General features: G+C 30.3%; 2 protein-coding genes across 4 annotated transcripts in view; both read left to right on the top strand.

The window, feature by feature from the left end:
- Nucleotides 1–18,239, top strand: part of Jus (EB domain-containing julius seizure protein) — a 67,123-nt gene extending 48,884 nt beyond the window's left edge. The window contains exons 5-6 of one of the 3 annotated variants that reach the window (XM_083089505.1): nt 11,629–11,816; nt 16,156–18,239. In XM_083089505.1, coding sequence (XP_082945631.1) covers nt 11,629–11,816; nt 16,156–16,313 — 346 coding nt within the window. In that variant the 3' untranslated portion in view covers nt 16,314–18,239. Of the gene's footprint in view, nt 1–11,628; nt 11,817–14,945; nt 15,064–16,058 lie in introns of those variants that run through there. The other 2 variants (XM_083089506.1, XM_083089507.1) reach the window with 2 other exon arrangements.
- Nucleotides 6,110–23,714, top strand: part of LOC145965809 (cilia- and flagella-associated protein 91) — a 174,982-nt gene continuing 157,377 nt past the window's right edge. The window contains exon 1 of the mRNA XM_083089504.1: nt 6,110–6,331. The gene's annotated coding sequence lies outside the window, so the exon portion shown is untranslated. The remainder of the gene's footprint in view (nt 6,332–23,714) is intronic.

Here is a 23,714-nt window from a genome sequence, read left to right as displayed (position 1 = left end):
TTATCTGAAACATTTTTTTCTAAAATGCATAATTTATAAAATATTCGATTGTTTCCAGACTTTTGGTACACTGTGTATATTGCGCTCTCTACCCGCTTACGAACATTCTAATCTTTATCAAACATCCTGTATATCTACTTAATTTTAATTTCAATTTTAGGTTAGATAAAAAGTGCAAATTTATAATCGTATTCTAGTCGTATAAATCCCTTCTCTCTCTTATAAGAATTACAAATGATATAAAACCACGATTAAATTTACTTATACAAAAATAGAATAAAATAAAATAGAAATAAAATTTTAATCAAAATTTTTTAATATAAATATGCATTTAATTGGGAAATTGCAATGTTGATATGAAATATTTGATAAACGCTATATTTATATAGTGTTTTATATATTGTTTCATACAACTAGAATTTCTCAAAATATAATTATTATATGCCACTATGTGCATATTTCTGCTGAAAATAAAGTGACATATTATTTTAGTATACTTTATTATAGAGGATAATGTGTGTGGATCTTTTTTGTGCGAACCGTAAGATTTCTAGATTAGCTTTGATTTTACAAAAATTGTGAGATTATTTATACAAGTATGCTGACGTTATATTTTCAAAATTTCTCCCGCTATTTTCTTATTTCTCTTTTCTTATCTTTTTTTAAAACATACACACACATATATGCAATAACAGTCAAAAGTAAATCTCGCAAAAATGATATTTATTTGATAATTTTTATACAAACAGAAAGGTATCATCCCAAAGAGAATTGAAGGAGAATGAAGCGGATTCATTAGAAGTCCGCCATGTTCTGGCAATATTTTAGCAATGAGTAGGAAAAATATTTAACCTCTTACAATTAGACTTCAAGTGCCAGTTACATTTACACATATCTATCTTTTTAAATTACTTGTTTATTTGCGTATTTAAAATTTCTTTCAATATTCAAAAAATATTGAAGTATTTTTTACGTATATATTTTATTTGCATCCATTGAATACCTAAAAAATAAGAAACCGTTAAGATTTATCCCAGTAAACATAGTAACACTAATATAACATTAATGTTATAATTTCCCGCTCAATAATATAACTGTTATGTAAAATATATTGTTACATTGTAGTTACATTGTTACGTAAGAAATTATATATATTGATGTTATATTACTGTTACTTTATGTTTGTTGGAATTTATTACATAAGCATAAATAAATACGCTATAATTCTGAGACAATGATACTAGTACCCCGTAAGCAAAATGTTAGCAGTATGTTGGCAGACTGGTAACAGATTTAATCAAAGTATATCAGCAGACTGACATCAACTGCGTCCTCATTCAGCTTATATTCTGCTGACAGAGCCTGCTCACAGAATCTGACAGCAGATTGATAGCAGAAATCCAGCAGGATCTGTTAACATGACTTGACGCTCGATTGGCGGCAAAAACCGAGCAGAATCTGTAAACATAATCTGACAACAGATTGTCGGCAGAAATCGAGCAGGATCTGCGCACGCAATCTGATGGCAAATTGACAGCAGAAACCGAACAAGATTTGGGCTTACTTATATTAATGTTGTATAAATGCAATAAAATTGATTATTACAGGTGCTAAATAAGAATATTATCGATGAGTTATCGGTTAATTACAATTTTTTCTGATATGACATAATGTATAATAATATATGTTATATCGTATTTATTCTCACATAACGAAGGACTAGTTCAATTTAATTAAATTAATAATAAAGTAAAAGTAATTTAATTTATAAAACGAAATATAATTTATTTAGAATTAAATTCTTGCTTTATGCTTCAAATAGGCAGTAAATGAATAATTTACCATTTATCCTATTGATTCCAATCAGTTTAATATTCTGAATCTCATCTGCTTGTATCAGATGTCAGAAATTAAAGTGATAGAAATAGTTACTATATTTTTGATCTTTTATTAATAATCGCGACTTTATATATATTTTTGACAGAGATTTGATTGCGAGAAAGTATATCACATAGCGGTAAACGAAGGAACTATCGAATCATGCAAACTCTGTTCTGCTTCTGCCGTCAATCTGCTATCAGATATTGTGTGCGCAAATCCTGCTCGGTTTCTACAGGCAATCTGACATCAAATTTCGCCGCACAGATCCTGTTCAATTTTTGCCATCAATGTGCCGTCAATTATATCAACAAGTTCTGCTCGTTTTCTGTTGATAATCTGTTGTCCAGTTATGTGAACAGATTTTGTTATATTTCTGTTGACATTCTGCCGACATTATATGATATATCAGAACCTGCATCAATTCTGTAATCTTTCTGTCGACAAAAATTTGTAACAGATTACCTGACAAGATCTGCTTTAGCAGACTTGGCTATTGGGGTATATATATAATAGGAAAATTTTTACTTATAATTATAAAATAAATTATAGAATTTACTTACTTATTTATTTATCTGTATTTATCTTATTGATCGAATTATTAAATAATATTTTTCGAATACAACACCATTACAGTATTATAAATGGGTATAAGGGAATTTGAAGTATCAATTATGCAATAAAAGAAAATTTCACACATTTTTATTCTGCAATAAATATAGGAAGTGTATTTATTTATGTATACAATTTATAAATGTGTGTACATAAGAAAGTATAAATAAATATACATATTACAAAATTGAATACAATTTTCATTTTGATAAATACAAATCAAATATTTTATACAATAAGCTTGTGTAAAAAAGGTTAACTTTATTTTATAATTTTATATTACATGCATAAAATATATTGGTATATGTTTATTTATTCAAATGACATATTTACTTTCTCCTTATGTTTATACTAAATGATAATGACTAGGTTATATATATATATATATATACAGGGTGTCCCATTTTAAAAGTTCCACCCTCATAACTTTTCAGGATCAACGTTTGAAGGAAAACGACTCGGATAAAAGTTGTAGGGAACAAAGGGGGCTATCTAATAGTGACCTTGGATTCGACATTAAAGGTCATTTTCAAGGTCATTTGAAGGTCAACTTCCGTTTTTTAAACGAGAATCCGTATTTTTTATTACTTATTCTTATAGCTTATCTCGACAGTTTTCCAAAACACTATAATAAAGTATTTCTTCATTCAGTACTTTTCGAGTTATGAGGCTTGAAATAATTTTTTAATTTTATATAAACCATAAAATATCTAGTAAAATATTCATTTTTCGATTATCTTACCTTAATACTTTTATGTACAAAATAATGAGAGGAATCAATTGATGTAAAGAAAAAACATAGTTGTTTTTAAGAAAAAATATGTAATTTGCAATTAACAATTCCATATTTTTTCTTAAAAACAACTGTATGTTTTCTTTACACCAATTGATTCCTCTCATTATTTTGTACATAAAAGTATTAAGATAAGATAATCAAAAAATGAATATTTTACTAGATATTTTATGATTTATATAAAATTAAGAAATTATTTCAAGCCTCATAACTCGAAAAGTACTGAATGAAGAAATACTTTATTATAGTGTTTTGGATAGCTCTCGAGATAAGCTACAAGAATAAGTAATAAAAAATAGGGGTACCCATTTAAAAAACGGAAGTTGACCTTCAAATGACCTTGAAAATGACCTTTAATGTCGAATCCAAGGTCACTATTAGATAGCCCTTTTTGTTCCCTACAACTTTTATCCGAGTCGTTTTCCTTCAAACGTTGATCCTGAAAGGGTCATGAGGGTGGAACTTTTAAAATGGGACACCCTGTATATATATTACGCCCGGGGCGAGGACTTCGAGATATATCTAGTGATATATATATCACTAGATACATCTCGAAGTCTATCACTAGATATACAGGGTGACCCATTTTAACTTAGGCAGCCAAATAACTCGAAAAATAAGCAAGATAGAGAAAAATGTTTTAGACAAAAGTTGTATGGTTTCGAGGGGGCCATAAGATGGTATCATTGGTTTGACCTTGAAGAGTCATTTGAAGGTCACGTGAAGGTCACTTCAATTTTTTTAAATGGAATACCCTATATATTTTTGTACATTCTTGTAGCTTATTTCGAGAGCTTTCCAAAACTCTATAATTAAGTACCTTTCCGTTAAGTACTTTTTGAGTTATGATGCTTGAAATAATTTCTTAATTTTACATAAACCGTAAAATATCTTGTAAAATATTCATTTTTCGATTATCTTACCTTAATACTTTTATGTACAAAATAATGAGAGGAATCAATTGGTGTAAAGAAAACACATAGTTGTTTTTAAGAAAAAATATGGAATTGTTAATTGCAAATTACATATTTTTTCTTCGAAACAACTATGTGTTTTCTTTACACCAATTGATTCCTCTCATTATTTTGTACATAAAACTATTAAGGTAAGGTAATCGAAAAATGAATATTTTACAAGATATTTTACGGTTTATGTAAAATTAAGAAATTATTTCAAGCCTCATAACTCACAAAAGTACTTAACGAAAATGTACTTAATTATAGTGTTTTGGAAAGCTCTCGAGATGAGCTACAAGAATGTACAAAAATATATAGGATGTTCCATTTAAAAAAATTGAAGTGACCTTCACGTGACCTTCAAATGACTCTTCAAGGTCAAACCAATGATACCATCTTATGGCACCCTCGAAACCATACAACTTTTGTCTAAAACATTTTTCTCTATCTTGCTTATTTTTCGAGTTATTTGGCTGCCTAAGTTAAAATGGGTCACCCTGTATATCTAGTGATAGATATATCTTTCGTTATATATACAGGGCGATCCTGAAAAACGTTATGTCTTTAAAATGACGTATTCCTGACACCATTCTAAGACAATTTTTCCTTTACCAAAATTTGATTTGAAGCGTAGTTTTTGAATTATGAGCAAAAATAGTTAGTAAATCACGCGTCGGGTACAGAAGGCAGGCAGGAGCGGCGCGGCGTGCCGCGAGCGCGGGCGCAGCTGACCGCCCGACGGGTGATTATCACCGCATGAGTCGCTAACTATTTTATCTTATAACATAAAATTATGCTTTAAATAAAATTTTGGTAAAGAAGAAAATGTCTTAGAATTACGTCAGAAACGTGTTCCTTAAAATAACGTTATTATAATAATGAAAAGTTGTTCCGGATCGCCGGCCGTCCGACGTTGCAATCAGCTGATTGCTACACGCGATGTGTGTATGGCGGAGTGTGTGCGTAAGAGAGAGAGAGAGAGAGAGAGAGAGAAAGAGAGAGAGAGGGAGGGTAGGAGGGACAGACATTCATACACACGCACGCACTTTTTTTCTCGCTCTCTTTCTCTCTTTTACGCAACACTCATACACTCTCTCATTCAGTCTCTCACTCACACTCTCTCGGTCACTCACTCACTCACTCACCTGCTTACTCACTTGCTCACTCACCTTGTAGCAGCGTAGCGAATCTTCATGCTATGTATTGTTGTTATCTGCTGCACGATTATGATTGCTAGAGATGCGCGACACATCGAAATTTTTTCGATTATTAGTCTCACACTCGATTGACACAATACAGATTACACGATAACGAGTTTACTGTTTATTCACTCACTATTGATTTATCGATACCAAAAATTACTTTCAAAGAAACGCGAATGCAAACAGCACATGACTCGACGCGAACCGACGGACCGCGGAGACTGCGCGACCACAAGAGTTATGTTGCGTTGATGAGAAACGCGACACGCGACATCTAACAAACGACTTGCGCGTGGCGCGTGATTGACGCGAGATAAGACGAACGATCGGCTAAAACCTTCGCATTGCGAATGCGGTAGAAAACATGAAACGTATAATAACATACTTAAAAAATTAATTATTTATTATAAATAATAACTATTTCTATTTATAATAAATAATTATTATTTTAAAAAGCATGTGTTGTACGTTATTACGTTTTCGAAATTATTGCATTCACGATGCGAAGATTTAAGTCAATCGCAAGAATAATGTAATTTTAATTACATTCGTCTTATCTCGCGTCAATCACGCGCCACGCGCAAGTCGTTTGTTAGATGTCGCGTTTCTGGCAACATAATTCTTGTGGTCGCGCAGTCTCCGCGGTCCGTCGCTTCGCGTCGAGTCATGTGCTGTTTGCATTCGCGTTTCTTTGAAAGTAATTTTTGGTATCGATAAATCAATAGTGAGTGAATAAACAGTAAACTCGTTATCGTGTAATCTGTATTGTGTCAATCGAGTGTGAGACTAATAATCGAAAAAATTTCGATGTGTCGCGCATCTCTAGCAATCATAATCGTGCAGCAGATAACAACAATACATAGCATGAAGATTCGCTACGCTGCTACAAGGTGAGTGAGCAAGTGAGTAAGCAGGTGAGTGAGTGAGTGAGTGACCGAGAGAGTGTGAGTGAGAGACTGAATGAGAGAGTGTATGAGTGTTGCGTAAAAGAGAGAAAGAGAGCGAGAAAAAAAGTGCGTGCGTGTGTATGAATGTCTGTCCCTCCTACCCTCCCTCTCTCTCTCTTTCTCTCTCTCTCTCTCTCTCTCTCTCTCTCTCTCTCTCTCTCTCTCTTACGCACACACTCCGCCATACACACATCGCGTGTAGCAATCAGCTGATTGCAACGTCGGACGGCCGGCGATCCGGAACAACTTTTCATTATTAAAATAACGTTATTTTAAGGAACACGTATTTCTGACGTAATTCTAAGACATTTTCTTCTTTACCAAAATTTTATTTAAAGCATAATTTTATGTTATAAGATAAAATAGTTAGCGACTCATGCGGTGATAATCACCCGTCGGGCGGTCAGCTGCGCCCGCGCTCGCGGCACGCCGCGCCGCTCCTGCCTGCCTTCTGTACCCGACGCATGATTTACTAACTATTTTTGCTCATAATTCAAAAACTACGCTTCAAATCAAATTTTGGTAAAGGAAAAATTGTCTTAGAATGGTGTCAGGAATACGTCATTTTAAAGACATAACGTTTTTCAGGATCGCCCTGTATATCACTAAAGAGGACGGCTGTCGCGGATCGCGTTAAATAAATAAACACTTTTAGAGAACACAGGAACTTTAATAAGCAACACAGAACACAGACAATAACTCAGAATAATAACACAACGGATTAATAATGGCTCGTATATAAAACACGTCCGGATAGCTTGACAACTATCTTCCGACTCAGCTGACCATCATTGTTTTTAAACAATCTTCTTGACTACTGGATCCGGACAACGGCAGAGCCGTAACGACTCGGGCCCGTAATTATATATATATATATATATATATATATATATATATAGTTTAAATTTAAAGTTTATATATATATATATATATATATATATATATATATAAACTTTAAATTTAAACGGGCAATAAGAGCTAAACGCGGATGGTAGTGCGTAAGTTCAACGAGAAATAAGTTTTCGTTGAAACTTATTTGTGTGCACAGGGCACAAATTTTCTTGGTACGATACCAAGCAAATTTAAATAATTCTCAATTCGAGAATTTATTTAATTATTATCCCTCTTTCCCCCCTGTAATGTTGTAGGCGAGAAAAATATCGGGCCGAAAGTCGCTGAATCGGGAATCGAACTCGAGTCTTTCGCTTGCCGGGCGACTGCTCTTACCACTGAGCTCGGGTTCGATTCCCGATTCAGCGACTTTCGGCCCGATATTTTTCTCGCCTACAACATTACAGGGGGGAAAGAGGGATAATAATTAAATAAATTCTCGAATTGAGAATTATTTAAATTTGCTTCGTATCGTACCAAGAAAATTTGTGCCCTGTGCACACAAATAAGTTTCAACAAAAACTTATTTCTCGTTGAACTTACGCACTATCATCCGCGTTTAGCTCTTATTGCCCGTTTAAATTTAAAGTTTATGTTTTAATACACAGAGCCTAATTTCTTATAGTTATTTATATATATATATATATATATACAGGTGTCATGAAAGTGAGCATGACTTTAAAAAATTAAGGTAGATTGGCTCAAAATTAGAAGAAAAGTCTTGTACAGTTATGCAATATTCGCAATAATTAACGAGAAATAAATTAAAGAAAATCGGCCAATGCGCGTGGCTAGAAGTGCGTGGCGGTAAAAGCGGTCTCACTGTAACATAATGGCGGCGCGCGGCGAAACGGTGATTGGGGAGGGGAGGAGCGATGAGGGTGTAGGCGCGCGGCGAAGGCTCTTCCCCTCTCCAATCACTGCTTCGCCGCGCGCCGCCATTATGTTACAATGAGACCGCCTTCACCGCCACGCACTTCTAGCCACGCACATTGGCCGATTTTCTTTAATTTATTTCTCGTTAATTATTGCGAATATTGCATAACTGTACAAGACTTTTCTTCTAATTTTGAGCCAATCTACCTTAATTTTTTAAAGTCATGCTCACTTTCATGACACCCTGTATATATATATATATATATATATATATATATATATATATATATATATATATATACACAGGGAGTCATGGAAATTTTAGCCCATACGAAGTAAGGAGGTAGATTAGCTCAAATTAAGAAGGAAGGACTTGTACTGTTTTGTGATATTCGCAATAATTAACGAAAAATTAAATAAAGAATATCGGCCAATCTGCGTGAGTAGAAGCGCGCGGCGACGAGAATCGTCCCACTGTAATCCTATACTAGGCGCGCGGCGAAGCGATGGGCGGATCGCTCTCCGAGACATGATGGTGGCGTGCGATATATCGCAATACCGTGCCGAAAAATGACCCGTCCTTTTAGTGGCGAGAAAATGATGCGCTATCATTTCCACACCACCTTGCGGTAGATAGCATGGTGCGCTTTTTTTATAGTGGTTTCCCCCATAGGCCTATTCCACTCTCAATTTAAATATTTGTGAAAATTGTTCAAAATTTTACTGTACGCTGAATGTATCGTAAATATAAAAAATTGATGATGACAGTATCACAAAAATTGATCCGTGGTTGAAAATCCCTCGATAAAATGTGTTGCACACGTTGGTAATGATACGGACGTAATCCATTACACGTAAAGCGTGGTGTACTGCGTATCGCGAAAAATCAAATTCGTGTGCCACATGACGCACGCTAGTTCCAGGATTTTCATAAAATGCTTCCAGAATCCTTTCTTCATCTCGTACACGAAGACGCACTGCTGGACCGGTTATCCCGATATTATGCACGATACCCAGTTTCACATAATTATTGCACAATTCGTAAAACTGTACGTTCACTTGGCTCTCGTGCACGCCCGGAAAATCATTCCACGTAAATTACGGCCGCGCGATAAGTATTTTCTCCCGCTAGCCCGTATATTCCTGCAGAATACACTTCATTTTCACTTAATTTACTACGCGAACATAAGATTTTTACTAAAACCGTCTGAGCTCTCGCAGGCTGTTGCCAGAGTGCATACGCCAGCAGCACGCAACTACAGCTGAGCGGACATGCGAGTGTAAGCTCGTGAGCTCGGCGCCTGCGCATTATAATTACACTCACATGTCCGCTCAGCTGTAGTTGTATGCTGCTGGCGTATGCACTCTGGCAACAGCCTGCGAGAGCTGAGACAGTTTTAGTAAAAATCATGTGTTCGCGTAGTAAATTAACAGTGAAAATGAAGTGTACTCTGCAGGAATATACGGATATGATTGTGGCATACGGGCTAGCGGGAGAAAATACTTATCGCGCGGCCGCAATTTACGTGGAATAATTTCCCGGGCGTGCACGAAAATTAAGTGGACGTACAATATTACGTGTTGTGCAATAATTATGTGAAACTGAGTGTCGTGCATAATATCGGGATAACCGGTCCAGCAGTGCGTCTTCGTGTACGAGATGAAGAAAGGATTCTGGAAGCATTTTATGAAAATCCTGGAACTAGCGTGCGTCATGTGGCACACGAATTTGGTTTTTCGCGATACGCAGTACATCACGCTTTACGTGTAATGGATTACGTCCGTATCATTACCAACGTGTGCAACACATTTTATCGAGGGATTTTCAACCACGGATCAATTTTTGTGAAGGTACTGTCATCATCAATTTTTTACATTTACGATACATTCAGCGTACAATAAAACGTTCATACAGTAAAATTTTGAACAATTTTCACAAATATTTAAATTAAGAGTGGAATAGGCCTATGGGGGAAACCACTATAAAAAAAGCGCACCATGCTATCTACCGCAAGGTGGTGTGGAAATGATAGCGCATCATTTTCTCGCCACTAAAAGGACGGATCATTTTTCGGCGCGATATTGCGATATATCGCACGCCACCATCATGTCTCGGAAAGCGATCCGCCCATCGCTTCGCCGCGCGCCTAGTATAGGATTACAGTGGGACGATTCTCGTCGCCGCGCGCTTCTACTCACGCAGATTGGCCGATATTCTTTATTTAATTTTTCGTTAATTATTACGAATATCACAAAACAGTACAAGTCCTTCCTTCTTAATTTGAGCTAATCTACCTCCTTACTTCGTATGGGCTAAAATTTCCATGACTCCCTGTATATATATATAAAGTATATATATATATATATATATATATATATATATATATACTTTATATATGGGGCATTTTTTGTCAAATCGGACACCCCCTCTGTCCAAAAATGGGGGCAAGCGAAAAATTTATTTTAGGGCTCATTTTATAGCTATATGCATGTACTTTCGTTTTAACTCTGGTTTTTTTGAAAAACCAATATGGCGGCCAAAACCTGGGGAAACTGAACTTTAAAAAGCAATATCGCTCATTAGAGCGTACTAAAGCGGTTGCTTTTTTATGAAATCCAGTGGTGCAGTGTTTTCTTCGTCCCTGGTAACGAATTTGTACTAAAAATATCAAATTTCAAAATGGCGGAATTTAAATGGCAGCCAAATGCCAAGAAAATGATAGAAATCGATGATATTATTAACTGAGACTTATACTGTTCGTTCCAGGCTCATTAAATTAAGTGCTGCAGTGTTTTTTCAATCGCTGATCTCTTGATCACATTGTTAAATGAAAGCAACTGTTTAGACAAATTCAAAGACAATTTATAGTAAGCATGCTCCAGCTATTTGAAATTTGATATTCGGTGTACAGATTCTACAGATTCTATAAAACACTACGATATTTTTTAAACTATCAGTTATTTCTAAATAAGACGCAAATTAGATCATCTTCCACAACCGACATGGATTTCATAAAAAAGCAACCGCTTTAGTACACTCTAATGAGCGATATTGCTTTTTAAAGTTCAGTTTCCCCAGGTTTTGGCCGCCATATTGGTTTTTCAAAAAGGTCAGAATTAAAACGAAAGTACATGCATACAGCTATAAAATGAGCCCTAAAAGAAATTTTTCAGTTGCCCCTATTTTTGGGCACGGGGGGTGTCCGATTTGATAAAGAATGCCCCATATATATTGTATACATATATGTAAAACTTCGAATTATATCTTTAAATGTTCTTATGTACGTGCGTGCGTGCAATGCTAAGAGCATTGAGAGATATGATTCGAAAAGTTTTGCACATTTGCATATATGCTCTATATGTATAATGTAAAAAATATTTTACCGCATGAGAAGTAACTGATAACAAGAAAAAAGCACTTATGGCAAATTAAATTTGAATTTATTCTCATGTAGTTCAATGTAAAATTGCAGAGCTCGTTGGCGAGAAAATCGTACCATCTTCAATACACCTAATGCACGATTGATGAATGTATCGCTGTTGAGAGAAAATAAATTATTGCACGCTCAGGAGAGACGTGGTTCACGGGCGAGTGTACGAATCCCATCAAGACAACCATCGATGGCGTCTTTAAGAGCTCACTCGCCGAACGCTTCACAAGGTGCGAAACATTTTCACTAATACAAAATGAGCCGTATAAGTTTTTATTCACTTACTAAGCAAGCAACTTATTACACACAATCTCATTTTAATAATACACTAAAACAATATATGCTATTCGTTGCAAATTCATATTTTTTTCTTAGAAATCATTAAATATTTTCTTTATACCAATTGAGAGAGAAACAGAGAGAGAGAGAGAGAGAGAGAGAGAGATTCCTTTTATTTTATGTATAAAAATATCGATAAAAATTAATTAAAAAATGCATATTTTACAAACTATTTTTCTCTCTCTCTCTCTCTAATAGTTTATATAAAATTATATTAAATTAAAGCATAAAATACCTCGTTTATTTAAAATTTTGGTAAATATTTACTTTAGGTTACACAGCTCGAAAAATTTTTATTTTCACATATGTTGTAGAGGATACATTCCTAAGTAATACACCGTTTGAATTTTGCGGCGGTCTCTCTTCGTTCCTGAGATATGCACTTTTAAAGTTTCATACTTTTATGTCACCTTTTCGTTATATCCTATTTATATATTTACATTTTTTGTTACATTTTTTGTTATTTTTTGTTTGTTCATCACGGTTTCATATTATATTTTACTTGTATGTTTATATTTTTTTGTTTACGTTTGCTATCTCTAATTAATATTCTAATATAAATATTCTAATAAAAAAAAGGTAAACAATTTAAATTTATATAGAATTTAATACAATTTAATACAATTAAAAAATATTACAAATGTATGTGTACAAACACACACACGTGCGGGGGGTGCAAGGGGGGCCTTCGGCCCCCCTCCCGCAACCACCTCACCGGTAGGCAAGGTGGACCTCGCTTTACAACTTACAGCATATATCTATTGTGATTAAACTCTTCCCAATGCGTCCCCTACCAGCGGGGTGGTTGCGGGAGGGGGGGGCCAAAGGCCTCCCCTGTACCCTCCCGCGCGCGCTCGCGCGCGCGCGTGTGTGTGTGTACACATACATTTGTGATATTTTTTAATTGTATTAAATTGTATTAAATTCTATATAAATTTAAATTGTTGGGTCCTTTTTATGCATAATTACCTATATTTCTTTTTAAACATACATGATATGGTAAAATTCTTATTCTATTCATGAAACTTTTTTTGTTAATAACTATTTAATAAATAACAAATGGCTAAAACCTTTTGAAAGTTATTCAGAAAGATGACCTCGGTAAATGTAAACAGAAAAATATAAACATATTTAGAATGTAACGAAAAGATGATACAAGTAAGTATAAAATTTCAAAATCGCATATCTCAGGAACGAAGAGAGACCGCCGCAAAATTCAAACGGTGTATTACTTAGGAATATATCCTCTACAACATATGTGAAAATAAAAATTTTTCGAGCTGTGTAACCTAAAGTAAATATTTACCTAAATATTACAAGGAATCAATTATATGAAAAAATTAAGAGGCTTTATTTAATAAAGCCAGAGGTTAATCTTTATATGGCCTTGAAAAAATGTAACCTTACTTAAAATTCGAAATTATCAACTTTATCTTTCAAAATCTTATGAATCTTGCATGACATTTTTTATACAATGACAAGTTTCGGAGAAAATCTCGTAATACTTTATATGACATCCTGTATATATGCGCGTATATATACATATACAGAGTGTGGAAAAACGGTCAGAACTCCTGAATAATTCCGAAAATATGCAAGATATAAAAAAATGTTAAGAACAAAAAATTGTAGGGTTTTAAGTGATGCATTACGCAGTAATATGACCTTGAACAACATCATAAAAGTTATGTGAAGATCATCCTGAATTTTTTAAATGAAGAGAAACCCTCTTTTTTTATTATATATTCTTATAGAGCTTACCTCGAGAACTTTCCAAAACACTCTAATAATAAAGTATTTCCATTAAGTGCTTTTCGAGTTACAAGGCTTGAAGTAATTTTTTAATTTTATATAAACTATAAAATATTTTGTAAATAAAAGGAATCAATTGGTGTAAAGAAAACGCATAGTTGCTTTAAAAAAATATATATAATTGTTTATAAAAAAAATATGTAATTGTTAATTGCAAATTATATAGTTCTCTTTTTGCAGTTAACATTTAAAATAATCCTTCTTAACGATTGTATCTATAATTAATGTTTATTTTATTTCTGATTATATTATGGATCAAGGTACTTTATTATGAAAATTTTTCCGATGCACAATTTCTTCAGCAAATAAATTCAATTTTGCTTTAATAAGAGATAAACTTCTCGATCTTACTTATAATAACTTTATTATTTTATATATGATCCTTTTTATATACAACGACGAGCAAAACATACATGTACAAATAGATAGAAATTAACATATAATTAATAATATTATATAATCTAGTGTTATACTTGTCTTTTTGAAAACACTTTGTATATTTTTAATTTAATAACTTACGTGAGTTTTTTATTTTGAACAAAGTTTCTTCTGAATGTAGTTTATTGAAGCTTGCAAATATAGTTGCTTGCTATAGTAAAATATCATTGGTTTCATTTGCACAACGAATTCTTTATTCATTTTTCATCCATAAAATAACACAACGATTATATGACATTGATGATTATTACAATTTGACATATATTATCAAAATCATTATCCAGAATAACTAAAAGATTTCTAGCCACCGCGACGTGCCGTAACAGTTTACTGAAATCGATTCAAACATTAAAAGTTTTCACAAATACCGATTTACATCATTATTCTGTTTAAATAATTAGGAATATAGTTATCCTGCTCGATTTCTGCTACTAATCTACTGTTAAATTCTGTTCGAAGAATTTATCAGCAAAACACGAGGATGCAATTGATGCCAACCTGCCGTAATATTCTGAATCTATTGATAATCTCTCAATAGGTTACTAGCATTTTGTTTAGTCGAATTTTATATATATATTTTTATTTATTAATAACTTTTTAATAAATAACACAAATGACAACTAAAATCTTTCAAATGTTATTCTGGATTATGATCTTGACAACATTTGTTAAGATCAAAATTATTGAGCATCCCTAATCGATATATTTATATTTTTTATTCTTCTAATCAAATATTTTTCATATGATTTATGTAAAAATTTATGTTACAGATTAAATTTTTCTTACTAAGAAGATAAATATATAGCTACAGATGCAAACAACTTTTTTTCTAATAAAAAGAAAACATGCTTTTTTAATTAAAGAAAAATAAATTTTGTTCTCTCAGTACTTTTTTTAATATTTAATATAATCATTTATTAGTATATTATTTTTCCTTATATCTTTCTGTTAATATAATAAAAAAACAAAGTTTTTATTAAATAAAATTGAAATTGGCTCGAATAATGATAATTAAAAATTTAATCAAAATTGACAAATTATAGCCACAGCGCGATAGTTGAAGCGCAAGAAAGAAAACAACACTTCCTTCTTTCTAATTACTTATATATTTCAAATTGAATACTATAACAATAACAAAAACGTTAAAGATCTTGTATTTTTAATTTAAATTTTTTCGAAAGTAATTTCAATAAATTAATGAAACTCTTGCAATAAATCATATTAAATACGACACGATTCAGAGAATTTTCAGTTATATACATTACGAAAAGTTTTATTATATCTCTAATTGTAAATTATCTGACTTATACCGTTTTGATATCATTTTAAAATTCTTATTAATCCATTAAAATTATTTTCAAAATAAATAAAAAATAAGAACTTTAGTTTTTATTAAAATAAATTATTAAAATAAATTTAATTAAATTATATTTTTAAAAATTACAAATTATGAAAATCACAAACTTATATTTATAATGAATTCATTCAAATTCTCTTGATTTGTTTCTAAAGAATTTATCTAGTTAAAAATAGGAATTACGTAATTATATAGCTAATTAGAATGTAGATTTAAAACAATAATGGTTAGTTTAAATCTATTATCAAAAATTAAAAAATAATAAAAAATCAACTTTTAATAATCAATTAAATATCCGAAAAAACAAAATTTTAAAAAAGAGACTTTCTTCTTTATAAAAAAAAAATAATATTTTATGAAAAAAAAACTTTTTTTTTCTTTTTGCATCTTTACATACATATATCATTACACACACTCATTTACTCATGCACACACACATACACATTCGTGCACATGCGCGCACGTGAATTCGCCTTACATTATAACGATTGACTATTTTGCTCTGACTAATGTTTCTTTCGCGCAGGTCTTCATGCTTAAAGTAATTCTGGCTTTTCGTGTCGTGCTGCCGCGCTGTCATGCGAAAGCATGCGATACTTTAGCAAGAAAATCTCTGTCACCAGGGTCACACGGAGGATCTCGACGTGGTAGTCGTACCAGCAGTGGGAACGCTTCGGCCGTTTCGATAAAATCTAACAAATCGCCGAATCATACAAACAACATCACTGACCCTGTTCTGGAAAACGTCACCGTTGAAATCCTCGACGTAAAACATAAATAAATCGTCTTTCCGCCACAACAAATGGTTCGATCGACAATCTCGTTTATCACTAGTCTTGCATAGCCAACACACAGCGCTATATGAAAGTCGCTATCTCTATATATTTTCAATCTATGAATAATTTACTCTTTCTCACTTCTATCTCAGTCTCTTTTTTATTAAATAATTGAACATAAATTTTATTTATTATTTCACTAGTTCAAATATCAAGAAATATTTTGTTTAAATCAATCGTAAAACTGATGATTCGAATATCGGACTTTCGAAGCATAAGTTAATGATGATAAAGATAATGATTCAAAAATCTAATATCGTCGTTTTAATATAATAGTAAAAAAATTTAATTATATTATTTAATTATATTACATCATTTAATTATATTAATTACAAAATTCTTTCAACATGTCTCTTTTACAATTTGATATTTTCACATTTAATACAATAACATAATTAAATGACGATTATCAAAATATTAATTTTGGATTAATTTTCTGTATTTTTCTAGATATTATAAAGAAATCATTTTTAGAAAGAAACAGTGCATTATAAAATGATATAAATTATTATAATACGGATTACACTCGGACGCTTATTATATTAATAATAGCAAATTTTAATAATAGCAAATGCAAATAAAAATCATCTTAATAGATAATTGAATAATTATCAGCAGTAATTGAATTATTATAATTCAAGTATTCAAGTTTCAATTAATTATTGATATTAATTTGGTGAAATATTAAGATAATTTTAAATATAGACATATATATGTACATGTATAAAGTTATTTGAAAGTAGTAATAAAAACGAGGTACGCGCGATTTAATACGCATTTGATATATACATTCAATATATTTGAATTGTGAAATATCCTAGAAAATATTTCAGAAGAAAAAGAGACATTATTTAGAAGAACGTTAATTAATAAAATAGTTAATCGATGCATTAATATCATTTAAAATTGAAAGAGATGAAAATTGTCATATCAATTTGTATGATGACGATGTAATTTTATTGCTTGTTCAACTATTAGTGATATATATTAATATATATTAATATATTTTCCACTGATTTGTGCTGTTTCAATTTTCAATCAAAGCACGCGCAAATATGATTGTATAACGTGTATACATTTGTCGGATGAAGCATCACTTATTCTTAATATTTGCTTATTCTGTTAACGAGTGTATATACGTAATTACATGTAATATATAATTGATATTATCATCAATATTTTAAGAAAATACAATACTTGCGAAATATTCTATAATAGTATTGAAAGGAAACATCTATACGAATGTAAAAAAAGCCAAAATGAAAAGTAGCAATTGCAATTGTAAATTATCGATTTATGCAGCAATTATTATTGAGAGAAATATTAAAACAAAATTGATATAATAATAGCTTTTTTGATTGATTGAATTCACAATGTAAATTATATTAAAACTCAATATAGAAGTAAAGAAATTTAAAAAAAAGTTAAAAAATTTTCATTGTCGAAGCAATGATCGGGATAATCAAATACGCAAGCCTTTTTTCTTGATGAAAGTTTTCTTGATGTAAAGTTACATCGAGACGCGGAAAGACGATCGCATGGAATTAATATTTATTTAATTCTTTACATCGAAAGTAACGCTACCATTCGATTGGTTCGCGATAAGCCAATGCGAAAGGGACCAGAGGAGAATGTTTTAAGTGACGTCTCTCTCTCTCTTTCTTGAAAGTGCGAAATTAAGAGCGAAATGCGTTGCCAGATTTATTATCATGGTGCCACATGGTGGGAATTAAGCATAAGATTATATATAAGAGAATAAATATCTTCCTCACAAAGGCATATAGAGTAGTCACAATCAACAGCTGAAGAAATAGACAATGTTAATAAGTTATAACGCATAGATCTTTATACATAATATGAATATATTAGTATCCGCGGTTTTGAGACTATGATAATAGAACATCGAAAGTGTCACTAAAGATGTGGACTATTAGACATAGTCCACATCTTTAGTGACACTTTCAGTGTTCTATTATCACAGTCTCAAAATCGCGGATACTAGTATATTCATATTATATATAAAGATCTATGCGCTATAACTTATTAACATTGTCTATTTCTTCAGCTATATTTCTGTCAGAACTTTTTTGGTTCGAAATGTTTAATAGACCAATCACGACAAAAGAGCGAAAATTTTGAAGCGACAATAGCGTCAAAAATGAAGAGCATTTATTATAGACAAACTACAACTTAGTTCGTTGCCATCTTTGAACGAAATTGGACATATTTGTACGTATCACGCGCGTGTTCTTTGTTTAGTCTATATTTTTGAGTTTTAGCCTCTTCCTGAAAAGAACAATTTCATATATTTTTTAGTACTTTTATTTTATTTTATACTTTTATACCAGTTAATGGCCGGATTGATTTGTTCCTTCAATCAACACCAAAAAACCGAAGGAAAAAGCCCACTTTGAGTTTTAATAGGTCAGTATTATCATCCCTATGTCTATTCAGTTATGTATAGAGATCAGCACCGAGATTCACCGCGCTATTCACAATGTATTATGGGTTTTTGAGATCTATATACAAGCTGATATCTTAATCTTCTTATATATAATCTTATAATTAAATATATATTTGGTAAATATTAAGCCACATAATCGTAATATTGAATATTAATCGCGTTAATAATATCAGCATAAGTGTATAACATTTTTCTTCATGATCATTTTTTCATGAACATTTTTTTCTTTATCAAACATGAATTTCTCATTCACACAAGATAAATTTTCACGTATTTTTTCTTAGAGATATATTAAAATATAAAATCTTTTCTTTTTTTATTTTATGGAAAATTTATTACAATATTTATAATATTTATATATATATATATATATACATATATATATATATATATATATATATATATATATATATATATGTGTGTGTGTGTATTAATAGATAAAACATTAAAACACTGAAATTTAGAGAAGTCCTTTATTTATTTTTAGTATATATATATATATATATATATATATATATATATATATATATATATATATATATATATATTATATCTTATTACAAGATATATGTATATTATGTATTAATAAAAAAAAATTAAAAAAATTAAAAAATTTCGGAAAATCTAAGAAAGCTTATGTGAGATATTTAATTTTTTAAAAACTTTATTTGAATTAAGATTCTTTTCTTTTTCTTTGGAAAGTTTGTAGCTGTTGCGATGTCTGTAATGGTAAACATTCACATTAGACATCATATGAATTTATATATTGAAATAAATGAATAACGATGTGATGAAAAAAATTATATATAAAATGACTATAATATATATCTTATAATTTTCCTCTTGTTCATTTTATGTATTTCATTACAATAATTTATTGGTGTTTATTTAGAATCAATATTTACGCCATAAAAAAGTCATTTCTTTTATTTTTGCCGAGTTAATATCGAATTCGAAAACAAATATGTGATTAGAATTTAAAGTCAATGCGCTATTATATAGATATTGAAAATAAATTCAACTTAAATACATAGACGTTGTCGAATTCAATACTGATACAATATTGGCAATGATTATTATAACGCAGAATTATCAGATTGGAATTCATAGTTTTTTCATCGTTAATGATGAAATTAAATGAGAAAAAAGGAATTTGAAGAAATAACGGATATTGAAAGATATGATTCTTTAAAAAGTAGCGAAATGGATTTAGTTTATGGATTTAGTAATAACCTCCAAAGAATATGCATATAATTCACGTAAAGTTCTAAGACATTTTAGAATTGTAGGAACATTGCTTATCTATAAGAGTTGTATCTTTTACTACTACTTTTCTCTTTTATAACTCTTTCCTTTCTTACGACACATTTTATTTCTAATTTTAAGTTTTAAACATATCACTCTAAATATGCTTTTTATATTACTTCATTAAAAATAGTAATATACATCATACACAACAACGTACGATTGTATGTGCATTTTCCATGTCCAAGAAAAACATGCTTGATTTCTATCAGATATCTGTGACACTGTATGGAAAAAATTCTCTTTATAGAGCGACCAAAGCATTATACGATTATACACATGATTATATACAAGACATTTAAACACGCAATTTTATACGAATATCTTATTAATCGCACAAGATTAGTATCGAAAGCTTGCAATGTCCGTACATAATAGAATAATAAGAATATATGAACGACTGTAGTTCAATACGATTATATCTCAGTAATTTAGTGCCTGCGCTATCGTATGTATAGTAATAGAATTAATTTTGTCGATTGAGTGTTTATATATAATACGAGTATACATAAATATATTATATATACATATATATATATATATATGTATGTATGTATGTATGTATGTATGAATATGTGTATGCATACATTCACACATCGCAAAATGATCTACAAAATATACATTAATAAGATATACACACATACACATCAGATATATATATACATATACATATACATATACGTATATATATGTATGTGTGTATATATACGATTATAATACTATTAATACAAGCTTAGAGCACTCTATTTATACGATTTATAAATTATTTTTCTAATGTTTTTTTAGCGATTGTCTTTATTCCGTGATCCATTTGCAACACATACCTTATTCTCAAGTATTTTAATGATTATTCTTATTGCTAATATTACTGTTACTATTATTATCATTATCATTATTATTATTATTATCATTATTATCACTATTATCATTATTATCACTATTATCATTATTATCACTATTATCATTATTATCACTATTATTACTATTATCATTATCATTACTATTGTCATTATTATTACTATTATCATTATTACTACTATTATCATTATTATTACTGTTATCATTATTATTATTATTATCATTATTATTACTATTATTATTACTATTATCATTATTATTATTATATTACTATATCATTATTATTACCATTATCATTATTATTATATTACTATATCATTATTATTACTATTATTATTACTATTATAATTATTATTATATTACTATTATCATTATTATTATATCATTATTATTATTATTATTATTATTATTATTATTATTATTATTATTATTATTATTATTGCTTTTATTTTTATTTTTATTATTATTATTATTGTTATTATTATTATTAATATAAAAATTATTATAACTTGCTGTTAAAATTATTCGCACGTAAAATACAAAAGCAAACGATTTGCTTAGTATTATTATTGTTTCACACTTAATATTGTGTTTAAAGAACTTGTTCCATTTTTATATACTATACGTATATATAAGGTGTCCGGTAATGGTCACCTCACCTATTGTATACAGATAGAGTGGATTAAATTGAATAGAAAAGTCTTTTATCATTTTGTGATTTTCAGTAATTAATAAGAAATTAATTAAAATGTCGATTAATTTGCGCAAATATTAAGGCTGATCTGCAATGTGCTTTTTACTTCTTATTTCTTACTTTTTGCCTATTACTTTTTTCTTCTCTGCTCATTGACAATCGTGTGTATTTCTTTTCTTGAGTTCGTTTTTATCTCGTGCGACAGAAAACATAGAAAAGTAAAATAGGACATGGAGAGGCAAAAAAGCAAGAAGAAAGACGCAAAGAATACATTGTAGATGAGCCTTTACCACACGGCGAAAAGAGACACTCCACTGTTACATGGTTGCTAAGATGCAAGAAAGTCCAGTATTATGCATAATTCGTACGCAGTTATTATTTATAAAGCGCACGCTCCTCCCATGGTTACAATATTACATTTCCTTTCATTTCTACTTACGCAGATTTTTCTTTTTTAATTAAGTTCTCATTAATTATTATAAAGATGACAAAATGAGGATTTTCATTCGGTTTAAACCGCTCTATCTGTATACGATGGAAGACAATATATACCCTGTATATATACATATATATATATATATATATATATATATATATATATACAGGGTGTCCCATTTTAATCGATCACCCTGAATAACTTTTTTAATTTTGATTGTAGAAAAAAACGTTTCAGACAAAAGTTATATGGTTTCAAGGGGGACATGAGATGGCGCCATTAGTTTGACCTTGAAGAATCAGCTGAAAGTCACGTGAAGGTCACCTCCAACTTTTTAAATGGGACACCCTATATGCTTTTACATATTCTTATAGCTCATCTCGAGAGCTTTCCAAAACATTATAATTAAGTTAGTTTTCATTAAGTACTTTCCGAGTTATGAGGCTTAAAATAATTTCTTAATTTTACATAAACCGTAAAATATCTTGTAAAATATTCATTTTTCGATTATCTTACCTTAATACTTTTACGTACAAAATAATGAGAGGAATCAACTGGTGTAAAAAAAACACATAGTTGTTTTGAAGAAAAAATATGTAATTTGCAATTAACAATTCCATATTTTTTCTTAAAAACAACTATGTGTTTTCTTTACACCAATTGATTCCTCTCATTATTTTGTGCATAAAAGTATTAAGGTAAGATAATCGAAAAATGAATATTTTACAAGATATTTTACGGTTTATGTAAAATTAAGAAATTATTTCAAGCCTCATAACTCGGAAAGTACTTAATGAAAACTAACTTAATTATAGTGTTTTGGAAAGCTCTCGAGATGAGCTATAAGAATATGCAAAAGCATATATGGTGTCCCATTTAAAAAGTTGGAGGTGACCTGCACGTGACTTTCAGCTGATTCTTTAAGGTCAAACTAATGGCACCGTTTCATGTCCCCCTTGAAACCATATAACTTTTGTCTGAAACGGTTTTTTCTACAATCAAAATTAAAAAAGTTATTCGGGGTGATCGATTAAAATGGGACACCCTGTATATACATATTTATATTTATATAATCATACTTCAATTTGTAAAGTATCAAAAAAAATGAAGAAATGAAAGAAGAAATTAAAAATTGTATAGATGCATTGATCAAAAACCTTGCCGCTCAGATTAAAAACTCTATAATATAATTAAATATGATTTGGGAGCTGATTTTGCTATCTATACTCGCAAAATGTCTCTAATTATTAAGTTCACTTCTACATATTTATAGTAATTAACAATTACATTTAAAAAATCTTTGAAAATCTACAATATTTTTTATTTGACCTTTAAAAGAAATTGTATATTAATTTTTACAATTATATATATATATATATATATATATATATATATATACATATATATAATTATTATCAAAATCGATTTTTTTCCTTTCAATGATCAAAAAGTTATAAAATTCTGATTTACAAAATATTTGATGTATTTGTCGCAGATAGAAGCTTCAAAGATATTATGTATATTATCTTTAAGATGACAAATTTGTTGTAAAAACATCGTCAATAATTCCTATTATTAGCATTAATAAT

The sequence above is a fragment of the Camponotus vicinus genome, unplaced genomic scaffold (genome assembly GCF_025532165.1).
Source record: "Camponotus vicinus isolate PSW18456_S1 unplaced genomic scaffold, iyCamVici1.0 SCAF_14, whole genome shotgun sequence".
NCBI lineage: Eukaryota > Metazoa > Arthropoda > Insecta > Hymenoptera > Formicidae > Camponotus > Camponotus vicinus.
This window is presented reverse-complemented; position numbering and strand designations above follow the sequence as displayed.